Here is a 15,199-nt window from a genome sequence, read left to right as displayed (position 1 = left end):
CACACAGCAAAGCAAATCGCTCCTCATCTCTATCTTAAATGGGTGATGACTCTTCACTCTGAGATTATGCCTTCTGATCCTTGGCTGTCCCACAGCGTATACCACCTCTCCACATCTACCTTGTCCAGCACCCGAAGAATCTTCTATGTTTCGACAAGGCCTCCACCACTAAACTCCAATGAGTTAGTGAATCCTAATTATCAACTGATGGTGTTGAGAAGTAGATGGGATTCTGATTTGCTATCCGTATCGATGTATCTCCTTTAAAGACACCAGGCAGCTGGATTGTTGTACTGCTGTGTCATTTACTGCAGGCACAAAGCTAGGAAGATTGTCACGGTTGTCAGCAATCCTTAATTAAGACAAAGGAAATAACCATTGGTCAGGGTGTCCGAATACAGTAAGTCAAGGACAGCTGCTGATACCAGTACAGGGGGTTGGACACATTCAGTTAGTTTCTTGGGCAGTCAGAGTCAGGATCCTCTTCTCAAAAGGTGTTATGAACCAAATGTCAGGCAGTCCACCACCTGTCTTGCCTGTTTCTGCCCTTTCAACTGCCATTCATCTGCAATCCCGTTCCAACAAAAAGAATTGTTAAAGATCTGTTCTGAAGAAAAGTCACTGGACCTGAGATGTTGACTCTGCCTTCTCTCCATTGGTTCTGCCAGACCTGCTGAGTTTCTCCAGCTGTTTCTGTTTCAGATTTGAAGCTTATTCTACCTAACATTTTTGTTCTGGAAGTTTGACAAGCTACACACTTTGACTGAGGCTATTTATTTCCTTAGGTACTCTGAACAAACTCTTTTTCTATGACAGAGACTTTACCTGCAACTGATCATTTTACTGGGAGAATTAGTCTTGCTTAGCAGGAGAAGTCAGGGAATCTTCTGGAGATGAAACATTTGAGAGAGAAAGAGAGAGAAAGAGAAATAGAGAGAGCAGGCAAGAGAGCAGGCAAGAGAGAGAGGCAGAGAGAGAGAGAGAGAGAGCAAGAGGGACAGAGCGAGCAAATAAGCGAGAGAGAGAGAGAGAGAGAGAACAAGAGAGAGCGAGAGAGGAAGATGGAGGACGAATATTTCAGCTTCTAAGGTCTGGGGCTGTACTTCTTTAGATGTTAATACAGCACTTGGTGTACACTTCCAGAATTGGACATTTAAGCAACTTAACAAGCTCAGGTTTCAATCATGTGATAAAGTCAGCAATTTCAGATGTTGAGGATCTACTTTGGCGGGCTAACTGGAAGGGCACTGAGCTAGCAGCGCATCTTTCCCTCCCTGATTTGAGTTTCCACTTACAAATAATACAATGGTCCCTTTTTCAGAGCTGACGAGAAACAGACAGCTCATGTTCTTTGTATGAACTTTAGCTAAAGCCTCTGGAATTATGGTCATGTGATCAGCTTCAGCCATTTTACCAGGATGTCCAAGCTTGTCTAGTTTGGAAGGCAATAACAACATATAAATGTAGAAGAGAAATAGTACTCTCTGGGATTTCTCTACATGCCCTCTGACCACGACACAAGACGAGAAGTGCAAAAAATGGATAAAGGTTCCACAAGAAAATAGGTTGAGGCAAGGAAGCAGGTGAGAAATATTGTTTCAGAAATAGTAGGAACTGCAGATGCAGAAGAATCTGAGATAACAAGATGTAGAGCTGGATGAACACAGTAGGCCAAGCAGTATCATAGGAACAGGAAAGCTTGACGTTTCGGGCCTAGACCCTTCCTAACCTATGATGCTACTTGGCTTGCAGTGTTCATCCAGCTCGAAACCTTGTTATCTCAGGTGAGAAATTTTGTGTAGTTGGAAACAAGAGTGAAAATGGGGTTGCAAGTTCAACCTAAGACACATATAGGACACTAATGCTGCAAATAGATTGGGTAAGCATTGAAAGTGCCTGGCAGAGGGATGGATTTAGCAGCTAAGAAACAATGTTTGTTACAGACGATCAAAAGATAATAAAAGATAAAGATAATTGTTCTCCATCTTCCTCTCTCTCTCTCTCTCTTGCACTCTCTCTCTCTCTCTTGCTCACTCTCTCCCTCTCTCTCTCTCTCTCTCTTGCTCTCTTACTCACTCTTTCTCCGTCTCTTTCTTTCTCTTTCTTTTTCTCTCTCTCTCCCATTCTCTCAGTTCCTTCATCTCAGTCGTATATACTCAGATGAGGCCAACGTTGACAAGGGAGCCTCCGAAATGTCCACCTTCATCTTCAACTGAGGATTCCCCAGCTCCATTGCCAACAGCGCCCTCAACCAGGTCCAACACATCTCCCGCACTTCTGCCCTCACCCCTTCTCTTCCCTCCCACAACAGCGATAGGGTTCCCCTTATCCTTACTTGCCATCTCACCAGCATCCACATCCAGGAGATCATCAGATGCCAGATGCCACCACCTGACATGTCTTCCCGTCCCCTTCCTTGTCTGCCTTCTGCAGGGACCGTTCCCTCTGGGACACTCTGGTCCACACTTCCTTCACCCCCAACATCTCCCCACAGCCCTACAGCACCTTTCACTGTAACAGGCGAAGATGCAACACCTGCCCATTTACCTCCTCCCTCCCCACTATCCAAGGGCCCTGATATACCTTCCAGGTGAAGCAACATACACCTGCACTTCCAAGAATCTAGTCTACTGCATTCGCTGCTCACAATGTGGTCTCCTCTATGTTGGGGCAACGAAGCGTAGACTTGGCGACCGCTTCGTAGAACATCTACATTCTGCTCGCAAAAAAGACCCAGAACTACACATTGCCTGCCACTTCAATGCACCAACCTGCTCCCTGGCCAACAGCTCTGTCTCTGGCTTGTTACAGTGTTCCAGTGAAACCCAATGCAAGCTGGAAGAACAACACCTCATTTTCCGCTTGGGGACCATACAGCCAACTCAATATTGAGTTCAATAATTTTAGGGCCTAAACTCTCACATGTCCCAGTGCCCACCCCCACACACTAGGCCTGGTTAGCACATAGCCTGCCATAACACACCCCCTGTTATCCTATCGTTTACTCCGTACCCCACCCACCTCCCTATTTTCTGCATATAAAATGACGCTTTCCCGGCCACCATCAGTTCTGAGGAAAGGTCACCGGACCCAAAATGTTAACTCTGTTTTCTCCTTCACAGATGCTGCCAGACCCGCTGAGCTCTTCTAGCAATTTTGTTTTTGTTCCTGATTTACAGCATCTGTATTTCTTTTGGTATTTATTTAAAAGATAATGGCATTTGTCATCCCAATAGATAATCAAAGGAGATTTTGTTTTCACAATTTAAGTGTTGAAGAAGTAATCAGGTATCACACTGCCGGCAGTGGTAGTGGAGTCAGACACTTTAGAGATTTTTAAGCGACTCTTGAATAGGCACATAGAGGATACTAAAATGTAGGGTATGCAGGGTAGATTGATCTTAGTAGGATGATAGATCAGCATAACATCATGGGACGAAGGGCCTGTACTGTTCTGTTCTATATTCTATGTTCTATGTTCTCCGAAGGGGTTATGTTAGTGTACTTGTGAAACCAGGTGTCTAGGTAAAAAAATTGTTCAAACTTGCAGAGCAGAGAGAAGCAGCATTGACTGTAACTCTTTATTAGATTGTACTGACTTCCCTGGACTGTCCAGGATTCCCTTTACAGTTGCCTAATGTTGAGGCACATAACCCTCAAAGGCTTAAGCTTTATGTCCTGAAAGGGGAGATTTGGAGTGTGTAAGACTGTTTGGGAGATGTGACATTTTTTAATTTAAATGCTAGAAGTTTATTAAAAGATTTATAAACCTACTTCCTTGCATTGTCAACCTGAACAACCAGCACCAAGGATTTTGTTTATCAGATGCTGGATTTCATGTTTAATCAGCTTGGATAAATAAAAATGAAGCAACATACAATCTGCACTTCTCATGTAAATGAAGGAATCACATCTGGTTTAGATTTTCATACAAAAGTAAATATTTTAACACCACAAGGTTTTTTAAGTCCACGTGAACTCTGAACGTCATGAGCGAAATATTCAATCTTTGATACGAAAATGAATTAAATATGTTTGACCTGGCATGTACCAGCGCAATACCGTCTAGTGGAAACTACACGCCAATCTCCTGAACTTGTTAAGCTATTGCAGCTTTGCTTTAGGGCCGTAATTTTGGTTTAGCCCTATTTCACATCATTTATCCTTTGTAGATAGACAAATGTACCTACCTTATTTGCAATGCTTGTGATAAATGACTTTATATCCAGGTTAGTCGGACAACTCTTCTGACAAGGAGCATCGGCACATTTGAGGCACCTGGAATGTAAATTAATCTGGTCAAAAAACATCAATTACAAAAATTGTTTAGACTGAGCTGTGACAAAAAAAACCCTTTCCATCAAGTGAGCAAGACAAAGAAGTGAAAAATTGGATAATTCCAACAAGCACAAATTTGTACTATCTTAAGCTGAACTACTTCTGCAGCCATAAAAATTCATAGGTGCAAATCAAAGCAATATTTCTCATCTTTGCACGCATATTGGAGACATCCATCAGGGGGGAAAAGAAACTGTCAATAAATTGCATGACCAATATGTCAGGTTAAAGAATGCAGATTAAATAGATTGCAAATACTGTACTCAGATAGTAAAGAAAAATTATTTGGGATTTTTAAAAATGGTATGACCAGGAGGTTGGGCCAAACATTACAGCCGGGTTTCTAAAAATGTTAACCTTCAGCAACTTACTACAACATTTCTGCAAAAGTGGTGCAGTGTAAATGGATACAAGTGGGGCCATGAGGAAAATCAGATATGGGTCATATTCCTTCAAGACCCTCCTTATGCATGAAAATTAAATTATAAATAGTATTAATTCACTTTGAGTGAAGAATGTTATGGAATAATGCAATCTCAGATATATTTAAAAGTTTTCATGAGAATATCTCTGAAGCATTCCAAATTTTTTTTTAAAAAGAAAGTACATTTTAGGTGTCAACAAGGATTGTAAAGAGTGGGGAAACAGATCCCTGCATTTTGGAAGCGGGCCAATCAGCCCATCAAGTCCACACCAACCCTCCGAACCGCAGCCCACCCAGACCTATCCCCTTACCCTATCCCTGTAACCCTGAGTTTCCCATGGCTGGCCCCACCTAACCTGCACATCCCTAGACACTACAGGCAATTAAGCGTAGTCAATGCACCTAAACAGCATATCTTTGGACTGTGGGAGGAAATGAGAGCACCAGAGGAAACCCACGCAGATACAGGGAGAATGTGCCAACTCCAAACAGACTTTAAGTCCTGTGGCACATAATATTTCATATGTAAATTTTCAGTCAGTTAAGAACTGATATAAATTCAGGAATTTTACTGGACGACTGCTTTGTATATGTGAGCAAATATGTGATTAATTGCCAGGTTACAGCGCTAAAAATCTTGGAAGAGGTTACGTACGTCTGATATAAAAGAAAGAGGAGGTTCAGGTTGGAGTGAATAGAATTAACTTACTTATGGTTAAAAGTTTACTCAATTGTTTGCCTCAAAAATAAGTATAATGCCATACTTGTGTAGTTGGTTCATTATACATTTTCTCCTGTTACCAACTTCCAGTCTCCTCAATCTGGCTACATAAATTGTCAGCTGTGTACTAAAAGTTAATCAACTTGAGTTGGAACTGCTTTTTCAGATGTCAGATTTGCACTTGCAAAAACACTGCTTCTGTGTTTATAAGTTCGCAGGGATAATTTTTTTCTATCTCTCCTTTTTCTACAGGCTTACATAAAGTTTGAAATTAACTAATTAAGTAGAAAATTTCCAGGGTGAGTGGAATGATGTGAGAGCAAGTGACCTATGGGGTGCCGTGATAGTGTTCCTATCTCTGGGCCAGAAAGCCTGAGTTCAAGTCCCAGCTGCTCCAGAAGTGTATCATGAAGGGTTGATTATAGGGCCCTTGTGAAGCAGAGATGCTGTCTCTGGGGTAGGAAGCATTTCTCAACCATTTGGTTGGAAAATATCTAAAACCAAGGGTGCACCTAACCCCATCAGTTTCCCAAGTGGTTGGGTTAAGTTAAAATTGCCTCCAATTTTCCACTAAATGACAAGCAAATACTGCAGATGTTGGGAGATCGGAAATAAAAAGAAAACATTCTGCAAAAACTCAGCACATCTGACAGCTTTTGTGGAAAGATAAATAGAATGAATGCTTCACATCCAATGACCTTTCTTCAGAACTGAAAACAGGTGGAAAATTCAGTGCTTTAGTGCTGTCGAAAAAGTGAAAAGAAGGGCAGGACAGGCAAAGGTGTAAGATTAAGGTTGTGAAAGAATTAATATTGATGCTGCATTAAGTTCCATGCAAGCTGATGACAGCAGAGTTGAAGAAAAAGCAGACCAGCATGAGGTCACAACAGAGACATAGAACATAGAACATAGAACATTACAGCACAGTACAGGCCCTTTGGCCCTCGATGTTGTGCCGACCTGTCATACCGATCTCAAGCCCATCTAACCTACACTATTCCACGTACGTCCATATGCTTATCCAATGACGACTTAAATGTACCTAAAGTTGGCGAATCTACTACCGTTGCATTTGGGTAAGCTCTGTCTTCTGGTGGTTTTTGTCATTTTGCCTAACGAGTCAATGTAGCTTGTGTCTATTACTAGCATGCAATGTTGAATCTGGCCTTTAAGATAAGTTCCTCTTCTCATTAGACTCCACGAGACTCCTCTCCCAATGCTTATTAGGCACAGCATAGAAAGGGGGATTGCTTGGAGAGTGAGCATGTGATGTCTGATGGCATAATTCAGGCTTTCCGTGGGCAGTGAATGGGGAATACGGTGCGTTCTCACCCCCAAGAATTATAGCTGATATCTTATAAGTCTCCTCAGCAATTTTTGACCTTTGTTACAAAACTGTTTAGGTGCTGCTGATCCGATTTTCTGTTTAATTTATTTAATTGATTTTGGTGAATAGTAGAAGCAGGATTGCTGGTAGCAGTCTGCCCAAGCCATAAGCCTCCAGTGGTTGACACCACAACATACGACATGCATTGCATTTCCAACGTTTCCAAACGAAAGAAGGAGGATAAAAATATAATCAATGGGTATATTCCAAAAAAAGTATGTCAAAATGACTATGTGACAAATATGTCTCTCTCCACATGACTTCAGCTTTCAGCTTTATCTTCTGTTGAAAGGTGGGATGGATTCAAGATAGCCGTCATAAAGTATTGCCATTCCTTAGGGACAGTTTACAGTAGTCAAGTTAGTCATAACATTTTATTTGGACCTAAATTGAATCAGTCACAGTTTTACTCTAATGTTACAGGGATAGTTTATTAAAGACTTATAATCTGGATGATTTTGGCACAATCTTTTGGAACAACCTCAAAATTGTAACATTTTAAACATTTAAACTGTAAATTATCAATTGAATATAAGAAACTCATTAATCTCTAGTGTGTTATATTATGTTTAAATTAAGATGAAAAACGTGAATGCACAAATTAGAAGACTCAGTTTCGGATTTGTTAATATTATGAGCACAACAATAACACAGTGTCCAGGAAGTCTTACTGACCATTTCGGAGTTACATAAACAAAAGTTATGGTGTGATTGTGAAAAGGAGTTATTCTTGTGCTCAATGGATTGATATGTTTGGAAAACACAAGTGCAAGTAGCATTTGGGCACAAAGTTATTTTAAAGAATTATTTTGAAGAAAACATAAAAGCTATACTTGCTGCCCAAAAATACAAAACTACTGCCTAATAGCACCCTAGAAATGTAAATCTTTTTTCTTTAATGGACGAAATTCATTCACTGGCCCAAGTCTAGCAGAATATCTATGTTTATTATTATTTATTGGATACAAAATTTCAACTGTGTTTTAATATTACATGCTTATTTATTGTGTAACTTTTGAAGTCAGGTGAGGTTAAGTTAATTCTCACTTCGTTGAATGGATCCAGCAGGAAATGTACCGACATATAGCAAAATAGGCTGTACCGTTACTGGACCATGAGGCTTCAATCGCAAATCAATCTTACGACTACAGATTGAACCTCTTCAGAATGCTGTACCAGATTTGAAATTAAAGGCTTTTCCGAAGCTACAACAGCACTGCAGTTTGAGAGTTAAAGCCTCAGATTTGAGGAGTATTACATTCATTTCACATCACGTCCAGATCCCAATAGTGAGTTCCACCGCTGGGTATAACGTAACCAAAAGGTAATGCATGGGAGGGGAAGGTTGTTAGTTGGGAGGTGAACAAAGACCTCTGACTGGCATGCCTACTTTTCCAGCATAAGCCACAAGGTATTGCGGTTTATTCATGCCAGATGGCAAAATGTGACATCTGTGCAGCCCGGTCGTGTATATTTTTAAGTAATAGAGTGATTTAAGGTCTGTCCGCTCACGGGGGAATTCATTCCCTGAAAACGTCCCCACATGTTGCTTGGTTTAACGCAGGCACAATGGAAGGCTGGTTAAAGGGGAAGGAAAGTCCAGTCTCTAGCAGAAGTGGTGTCCAGGCTCCCGGCACGTCCGTGCTCTCTCACGTGACTGACTTAAAAAATATTATTGCTCTTGATTTGACTTTTGAATCAAATTCATTTTTTCTTCTTTGTTTCTGCTGCTGCGGTGGTGGAGAGCTGTTGAACGGTTCTTCCAGTCGATTCCTTGCGTGCCGATCACAGCTGTTCCAATGTCGATGGGTTGGGATCCTGTGCTTTTCCTTTGTGTTTTTTTTGGCGGCATCTGCAAAGGCAGCAGAGCCAAATGATCCCTCGATCTTTGGGCGTCAATGTGGACGGTCTGTCAGTCCTCGGAAGTTGAGGTGGGTCCTGGTCCTCGAGAGTTGGGACGTCTCCTGGCTATGGCATTGGCTGGCGATGAAGAAGCTTTGGCAGAGCTGGCATTCTGGCTCCAAACAGTGACAACGGGAGCTGCTTCAATATGCTTTCTCCTTGCTGTTGCAGCCTCAGGGACAGCTTTAGTCACTGTGGAGGGCGGGACATCTCATGGCCACTTATGAGATCAAGAAGCCATAGTTGGAACAAAAATTGAAATTCATTTTAACTTTGCACGCATTTTTATATAAGTTATGTAATTAAAATAGTGCCAGAATAATTATGGTGATGAATACATATTTTACTGCATTTTGCACATGTAACAAATGTAACAATAAGTTCTTATTCTACACTATGAAAATCCAATTTTATATAAAGCACATTCCTCCCCCTCTTTCTACAGAATAGTAAGGACAGATCCTTCCCTGCTGCGCGAACAATCTCCAGTTTCTAAGCAACATTAAGAGCATTGCAGTCTATTATTACTGAGATGCTCCAGTGATGCAGTTTCTTTGTAGGTCCTGGAGCAGCTGTATTGGACCCATTGGGACTTGTGACTTCAAACCTGTTCAAGGTTCACAAGAGACCAGAAATTGATACTGTGGGTTTAAGGGTGGAAATATCCCATTTTAGTGGATACCTTTTGTTCAACAAATCAAATACATCTTGCACACCTCTCTCAAAAGGCACTTTCTCCCACTAATGTTTGTATGGAGACAGTGGGCTAAATTTTATCAAGTGTCTCTTTCTCCTCAACCCTCACAGACCAAAGTGGTGGGGAGGGGGGTTAACTTGGCCACACTTGGATCTTAAGAGTTCCATGCCTTCAAAAGCAAGGAGAGGTCAAACCCAAACCACTCTGGAAGTTCTGCATTTGTGATATTGGGCTGAATTTTCAGAGGGACTCCATTGAACTTTAAAACCAGCAACCGGAACTGAATAGAGGATTCAGTGCCCACAGTTCTCACTCGTGCAAGATTATGTTGTGTGTTAGTGCATGTCTGCCAGCTCACTGTGGGCAGGTGGGTTTCCCTAACCACCACAATTTTTTTGTGGTCACACTATTATTTTTACGGACTCCTGGTTCAAGACTCCTTGGAAGTGATATGAAGCATGGAGCTGGATTTCCATCGTAGAAGTGAGTGGCAGAAGGTGGATAATTTCCATGCCTGATGCGCCCACCTTGGGAGAAATTGGCTGCCGTGTTGGAATTTTCATTCTGATGGGTGTGGGTGGGGGAAGGAGCTAGGTGTATAACGTGCGCACCTGGGTGATCTGGAAGTATACAGAGCAGAAAGGGTATGATTTCAATCAGTGTGTCACACAGATGTGATCCCAGTGATGCCATTTTGGCATTCAATGTCACAGTTAGTGGCCCCAAATAGTTGAACAGCAGTATTCAAAGTAGACATTTTCAAATAAACCTGTTCACACATGTTATTGTACACCTCTGGAGCAGGTGAGACTTGAAACAAGGCCTGCAGGCTCAGCTTTGTCCCAGTGACAATAAAATCAACAACAATGAAAGAAAAGCCCTCACCACTCACACAGTACACACCATCCATTTGAACTCTTGCTTACTCATGCCACATTATGGCCCTTGTATCCTCCATACAAATTTGTGGTTGAAATTATAATTTAACACACACATTTGACAAAATAAGATAGTACTTCGTTGAACAAAAGAATTACTTCTTTCTCAATTTTCATTCAGTTCCCAGAATCAGTAATCAGAACAGCTAGAGCAAGTGATGCAAAAGAAGATTTTAATTTGACCTGGAGTAAAATCCCTCTAAATTCAGTCACTTCTTAGAAGATTAATTTGAAGCAGAAGGGGGATTATAACATTTTTTTAGCATATAAAAGGCAAGAAATTTATTGCCAAGTACTTCTGACATCATGAAGAAAAAGGATGACAACGATTTGGAAGTGGCCAACACAAATGAGTTCCATTTACGTTTAGAGACTATTTTGGCTCGAAACAGTATTAAAGTCACAAATTGGTTTTGGGGATAGCGCGATATGACAAACAGTTCTCTGATGTACAGGGAGAAAATGCACTGTAAAAAATATCCTCTGGTTCCAAATTAAATGTGACAACCGTCCAGTTTCCCACTGTTGGAGCTCAAGGTTCAGTCATGAATTCAAAAATTAGATGTGATTTTAGGAACCACTAGCAATTGTTTCCTGTTGAGTTTAATAGTACAGAAACTGTATTTCTAGATTTTTTTTAACCCAAAAAGGATGAGAAAGCAGAATATTATGAAAAAAACAGAAAAGAGAGAGAGTCTCTTGTGGTAAATTTCAGCTTTGCTGAGCATCATCAAAGGCTACTAATAGAACCTCCCACAAATAAGTCTATCTCCTGGGGCAGCTGGTTTTCAGACTTTTGGGGCCAGAGTAATAGATTTGTAATTGCCTAACTGAGTACTGTCAGTGCTAGATGATTGATTGGTACAGCAAAACTCTTCAACACTTAGGCAACAGTTATTTCCTCAGTTTAATGCAAATAATCAAAGCTTCCTGTTTCTAAGAGGTACGTTCAAAACGGTCCTTAGTTATTTTATTTATTATTTATTATTAGCCTTTATTTAGTACATTTGCTTTCTCAAAATGTTAAAGGATTAAGCTTCATATATCTTAAGTGAAATTTTAGGCTGGTCAGTGTCCTTTCTTTGACGTTATGAGCCAGAATGGGACACAAACTATTTTGTGGTAGATGCCATATCGTTGAGAGTTCTTGTGAATGATGAGTGGCTGGTGGAAGTATACAGAGCAGAAAGGGTATGATTTCAGTCTGTGTGTCACACAGATTTGATCCCAGTGATGCCATTTTGGCATTCAATGTCACAGTTAGTGGCCCCAAATAGTTGAACAGCAGTATTCAAAGTAGACATTTTCAAATCAATCTGTTCAGACATGTTATTGCACACCTCTGGAGCAGGTGGGACTTGAACCAAGACCTACAGGCTCAGAGTCGGAACATTACCACTGCTCCACCACAGCCTTGTGTTATTTATTGAATCAACTTGTTCAGAGATGTTATGACACACCTTTGGAGCATCTGGGATTTGAATCTCGGCCCTTTGAGCCGAGAATCCATTTTCTAAGGTTGTCATCAAATGCCTTCAATTGGTTTACTAATTAATTTCTTCTGGTCAACATTTTGATTCTTCTAGGAATTAGATTTTTTCATGGTTTTTTAACATTACCAGGACTGGTGTGGCAGGTGCTGAAACTTTCACTAACATCAAGGCTTCTGCATAAACTGTCTCCAAGACAAGGCTGCATGAGTGGGCATTCTCCATGGACTGCAACACTACTTGGAACAGAAACAATGGCTAATCAGAGCAAGGGAAGAACAGGAGAAGGAAGCAAGGACGGAAGGCTTTTTGGAAGCCATATCTGGATGTGAGTTTGCCCGCTGAGCTGGAAGGTTAGTTTTCAGACGTTTCGTCACCATTCTAGGTAACATCATCAGTGAGCCTCCCATGAAGCGCTGGTGTTATGTCCCGCTTTCTATTTATCTGTTTAGGTTTCCTTGGGTTGGTGATGTCATTTCCTGCATTGGTGATGTCATTTCCTGTTCTTTTTCTCAGAGGATGGTAGATTGGCTCCATATCATTGTGTTTGTTGATGGAGTTCTGGTTGGAATGCCATGCTTCTAGGAATTCTCGTGTATGTCTCTGTTTGACTTGTCCTAGGATGGATGTGTTGTCCCAATCAAAGTGGTGTCCTTCCTCATCTGTATGTAAGGATACGAGTGATAGTGGGTCATGTCGTTTTGTGGCTAGTTGATGTTCATGTATCCTGGTGGCTAACTTTCTGCCAGTTTGTCCAATGTCATGTTTGTCACAGTTCTGGTAAGGTATTTTGTAGATGACGTTTGTTTTGCTTGTTGTCTGTATGGGCTCTTTTAAGTTCAAAACTCGCAAGCCATATCTGTTAAAGAAAGCACTTCAGCAATGAACAATGTGTGAGATAATGGGATGCCTTTACAGAGGCATGAAAACTGCTGCAGACACAGTAGCAACCTTGTGGCATGATAAGAAGTGCTGCGCCAGTTGCTGAGAAAGTAATCACTATAAATTTTTACATGCTTCCAGGCTGCAGATGCAGATATTTGCAATTTGCAGTTCACCGAGACTGTATTCATCGAGTCTGAACTATTACTATTTAGCTAGAGACAAACAGATGGAGCAAACATACAATTTCAGTAGGATTGCAGGTGACGCTTGCCACTGACTACATGTATGTTGCTTTTTGTAAATATCATGTCAACTCTGCCTTATTCTGGGTGGCATGGTGGTCAGTGGTTAGCACTGCCGCCTCACCACCTGGGACAAAGATTCGATTTCACCCTCATATGAGTATTTGTGTGGAGTTTGCATGTTTTCCCCATGTCTACACAGGTTTCCATTAGGAGCCGTGCTTTCCTCACACAGTCCAAAGACATGCAAGGTTTGGTGGATTGGCCATGGGAAGTGCAGGGTTACAAGGATAGGGTGGGGGTGCTGGGTCTGGGTGGCTATTTAGACCAGATAGGCTAAATAGCCTCTTTCCACTCTGTAGGGATACTATGAAAATGGATTCTGCTCATTCAACATTTAACTCTGTGTGACAGTAAGCAGCGAATTATCCTTATCAATGATCAAGATCCTGGCAGCAGTCACAATATCTTCATGAAATGCAACGCCTTGCAATAGCTGCATTTAACTCACCACAACAACCATTGAGTAATAAACTGATGACATGCCCTAAAATTCAAGTTCACGTTCCATGTGCATCAGTGCTGTCCCACAAAATGTGATCAAGCAGATCATTAACATGCTGAAATAACCCTTTTGTCTGCTGGCATTTCTCTGGAGGAGTCCTGCAGCAGATGTCAGAGTGACTGTCAAGATCGGCAGTGGTTTGCAGCATCTGCCAAACACATCATCATGGGAGGATAGCCCTTGCAACTGTCTGCACAACAGGCAGATAAAGCAGAAGGAGTATGAGGAACAATTGGGGCGGGGGGTTGGTGGCGCAGTCGCGGTGAAGAGGAATGAAGGATAATCCTAATCTATCTGCGTTCTCTGTAAAGAAAAAATTTAATTGCAATATTGGAGACTGTAACCCAATTATAAACAGTCCCACATTGTAGCTTGATGTGGACTTCACAAGTTTCAAAATTGCCCCTCTCCCGACCGCATCCGAAAACCAGCCCAGCTCGTACCTACCTCCCTAACCTGTCCTCCCCCCATCCTCTCCTCTCACTTCAAGCCCACCCCTATCTCCTACCTACTAACCTCATCCTGCCTCCTGTCCTGTCCATCTTCCCTGGATTGACCTCTCTCCTCCCTAACTCCCCACCTACACTCACCTTTACTGGCTCCAACCCCACCTCTTTTACCAGTCTGTCTCCCCTCCACCTATCTTCTCCTCTATTCAACTTCTATCCCCATCCCTCTTTCTCCCTATTTATTTCATTATCCCCTTGCCCTCCCCCATTTCTGAAGAAGGGTCCAGACCCGAAACGTCAGCTTTCCTGCTCCTCTGATGCTGCTTGGCCTGCTGTGTTCATCCAGCTCTACACACTGTAGCTTCCTTCTTTCACCCAAGTCACGGTTACCACTTGTTATAGACCAGAGCAAACCCCCTCAAAATATGTTAAGAGGATAGCATAGACCTTTTATTTTAAAGCTAAGTTCTACATTTTGCATTCTGGATGCAATTTGATTCTTCAGATTACCAGTCTTGAAGCAAAACACACTTTATTCATACACTGTAGTTAAAATACAACAAAAAATAGAGGAAATTGGAATAACAACACTACTGGAAATCGTAACCAAATATTAGATTATTTAACTATTAAACAATCTTCCAGTGCGGTAACTTCCCACAAATACACCCTTGACAATGACAAACTCAATAAAATAGATTGTGTCACAGGTAATTTTCCAGCCTTGGAGGAAAAACATCATGAGAAAACTCTGAGACAGAGAGAGTAACAGGGAGCGACGTACTGCAGCTTCCAAACCCAGCTTCAACATACAGCTGCAACTGCTACTGAAAAACTATATCTGAAAATCCTGGTTCTGTGGGAGCTTGACCCCATCTATTCAGGCTGTTTCTATTTTTCCAACTTTAAAAAAAACCCAAAGCCTCACAAGCCATTTACTTTATTGGATTCAAATAAACATCTCTTCGTTTCAATCTTAAAACCTGGCTGCAAAAAAGAACAGGACAAAATGCACCTCTTAAAGCCATACAATCATCACACACTCTGCCAAAATGAAAATTTAGAAGCCACCACAAAAACATTCCAAATGAAATTTATAAATACAATCATGTCATACTGCATTCAAAGCTCTTGGAGTTCAACCAAGTATTCATAACAAAG

General features: G+C 41.4%; 1 protein-coding gene across 5 annotated transcripts in view; it reads right to left on the bottom strand.

The window, feature by feature from the left end:
• Positions 1 to 15,199, bottom strand: part of dpyda.1 (dihydropyrimidine dehydrogenase a, tandem duplicate 1) — an 837,290-nt gene that overhangs the window by 450,655 nt on the left and 371,436 nt on the right. For all 5 annotated transcript variants that reach the window (XM_059648043.1, XM_059648046.1, XM_059648045.1 and 2 more), the window contains one exon: positions 4,191 to 4,278. In XM_059648043.1, coding sequence (XP_059504026.1) covers positions 4,191 to 4,278 — 88 coding nt within the window. The remainder of the gene's footprint in view (positions 1 to 4,190; positions 4,279 to 15,199) is intronic.

This window comes from Stegostoma tigrinum, chromosome 8 (genome assembly GCF_030684315.1).
Source record: "Stegostoma tigrinum isolate sSteTig4 chromosome 8, sSteTig4.hap1, whole genome shotgun sequence".
NCBI lineage: Eukaryota > Metazoa > Chordata > Chondrichthyes > Orectolobiformes > Stegostomatidae > Stegostoma > Stegostoma tigrinum.
The sequence above is the reverse complement of the archived record's forward strand: the minus strand, read 5'-3'. Positions and strand labels throughout refer to the sequence as shown.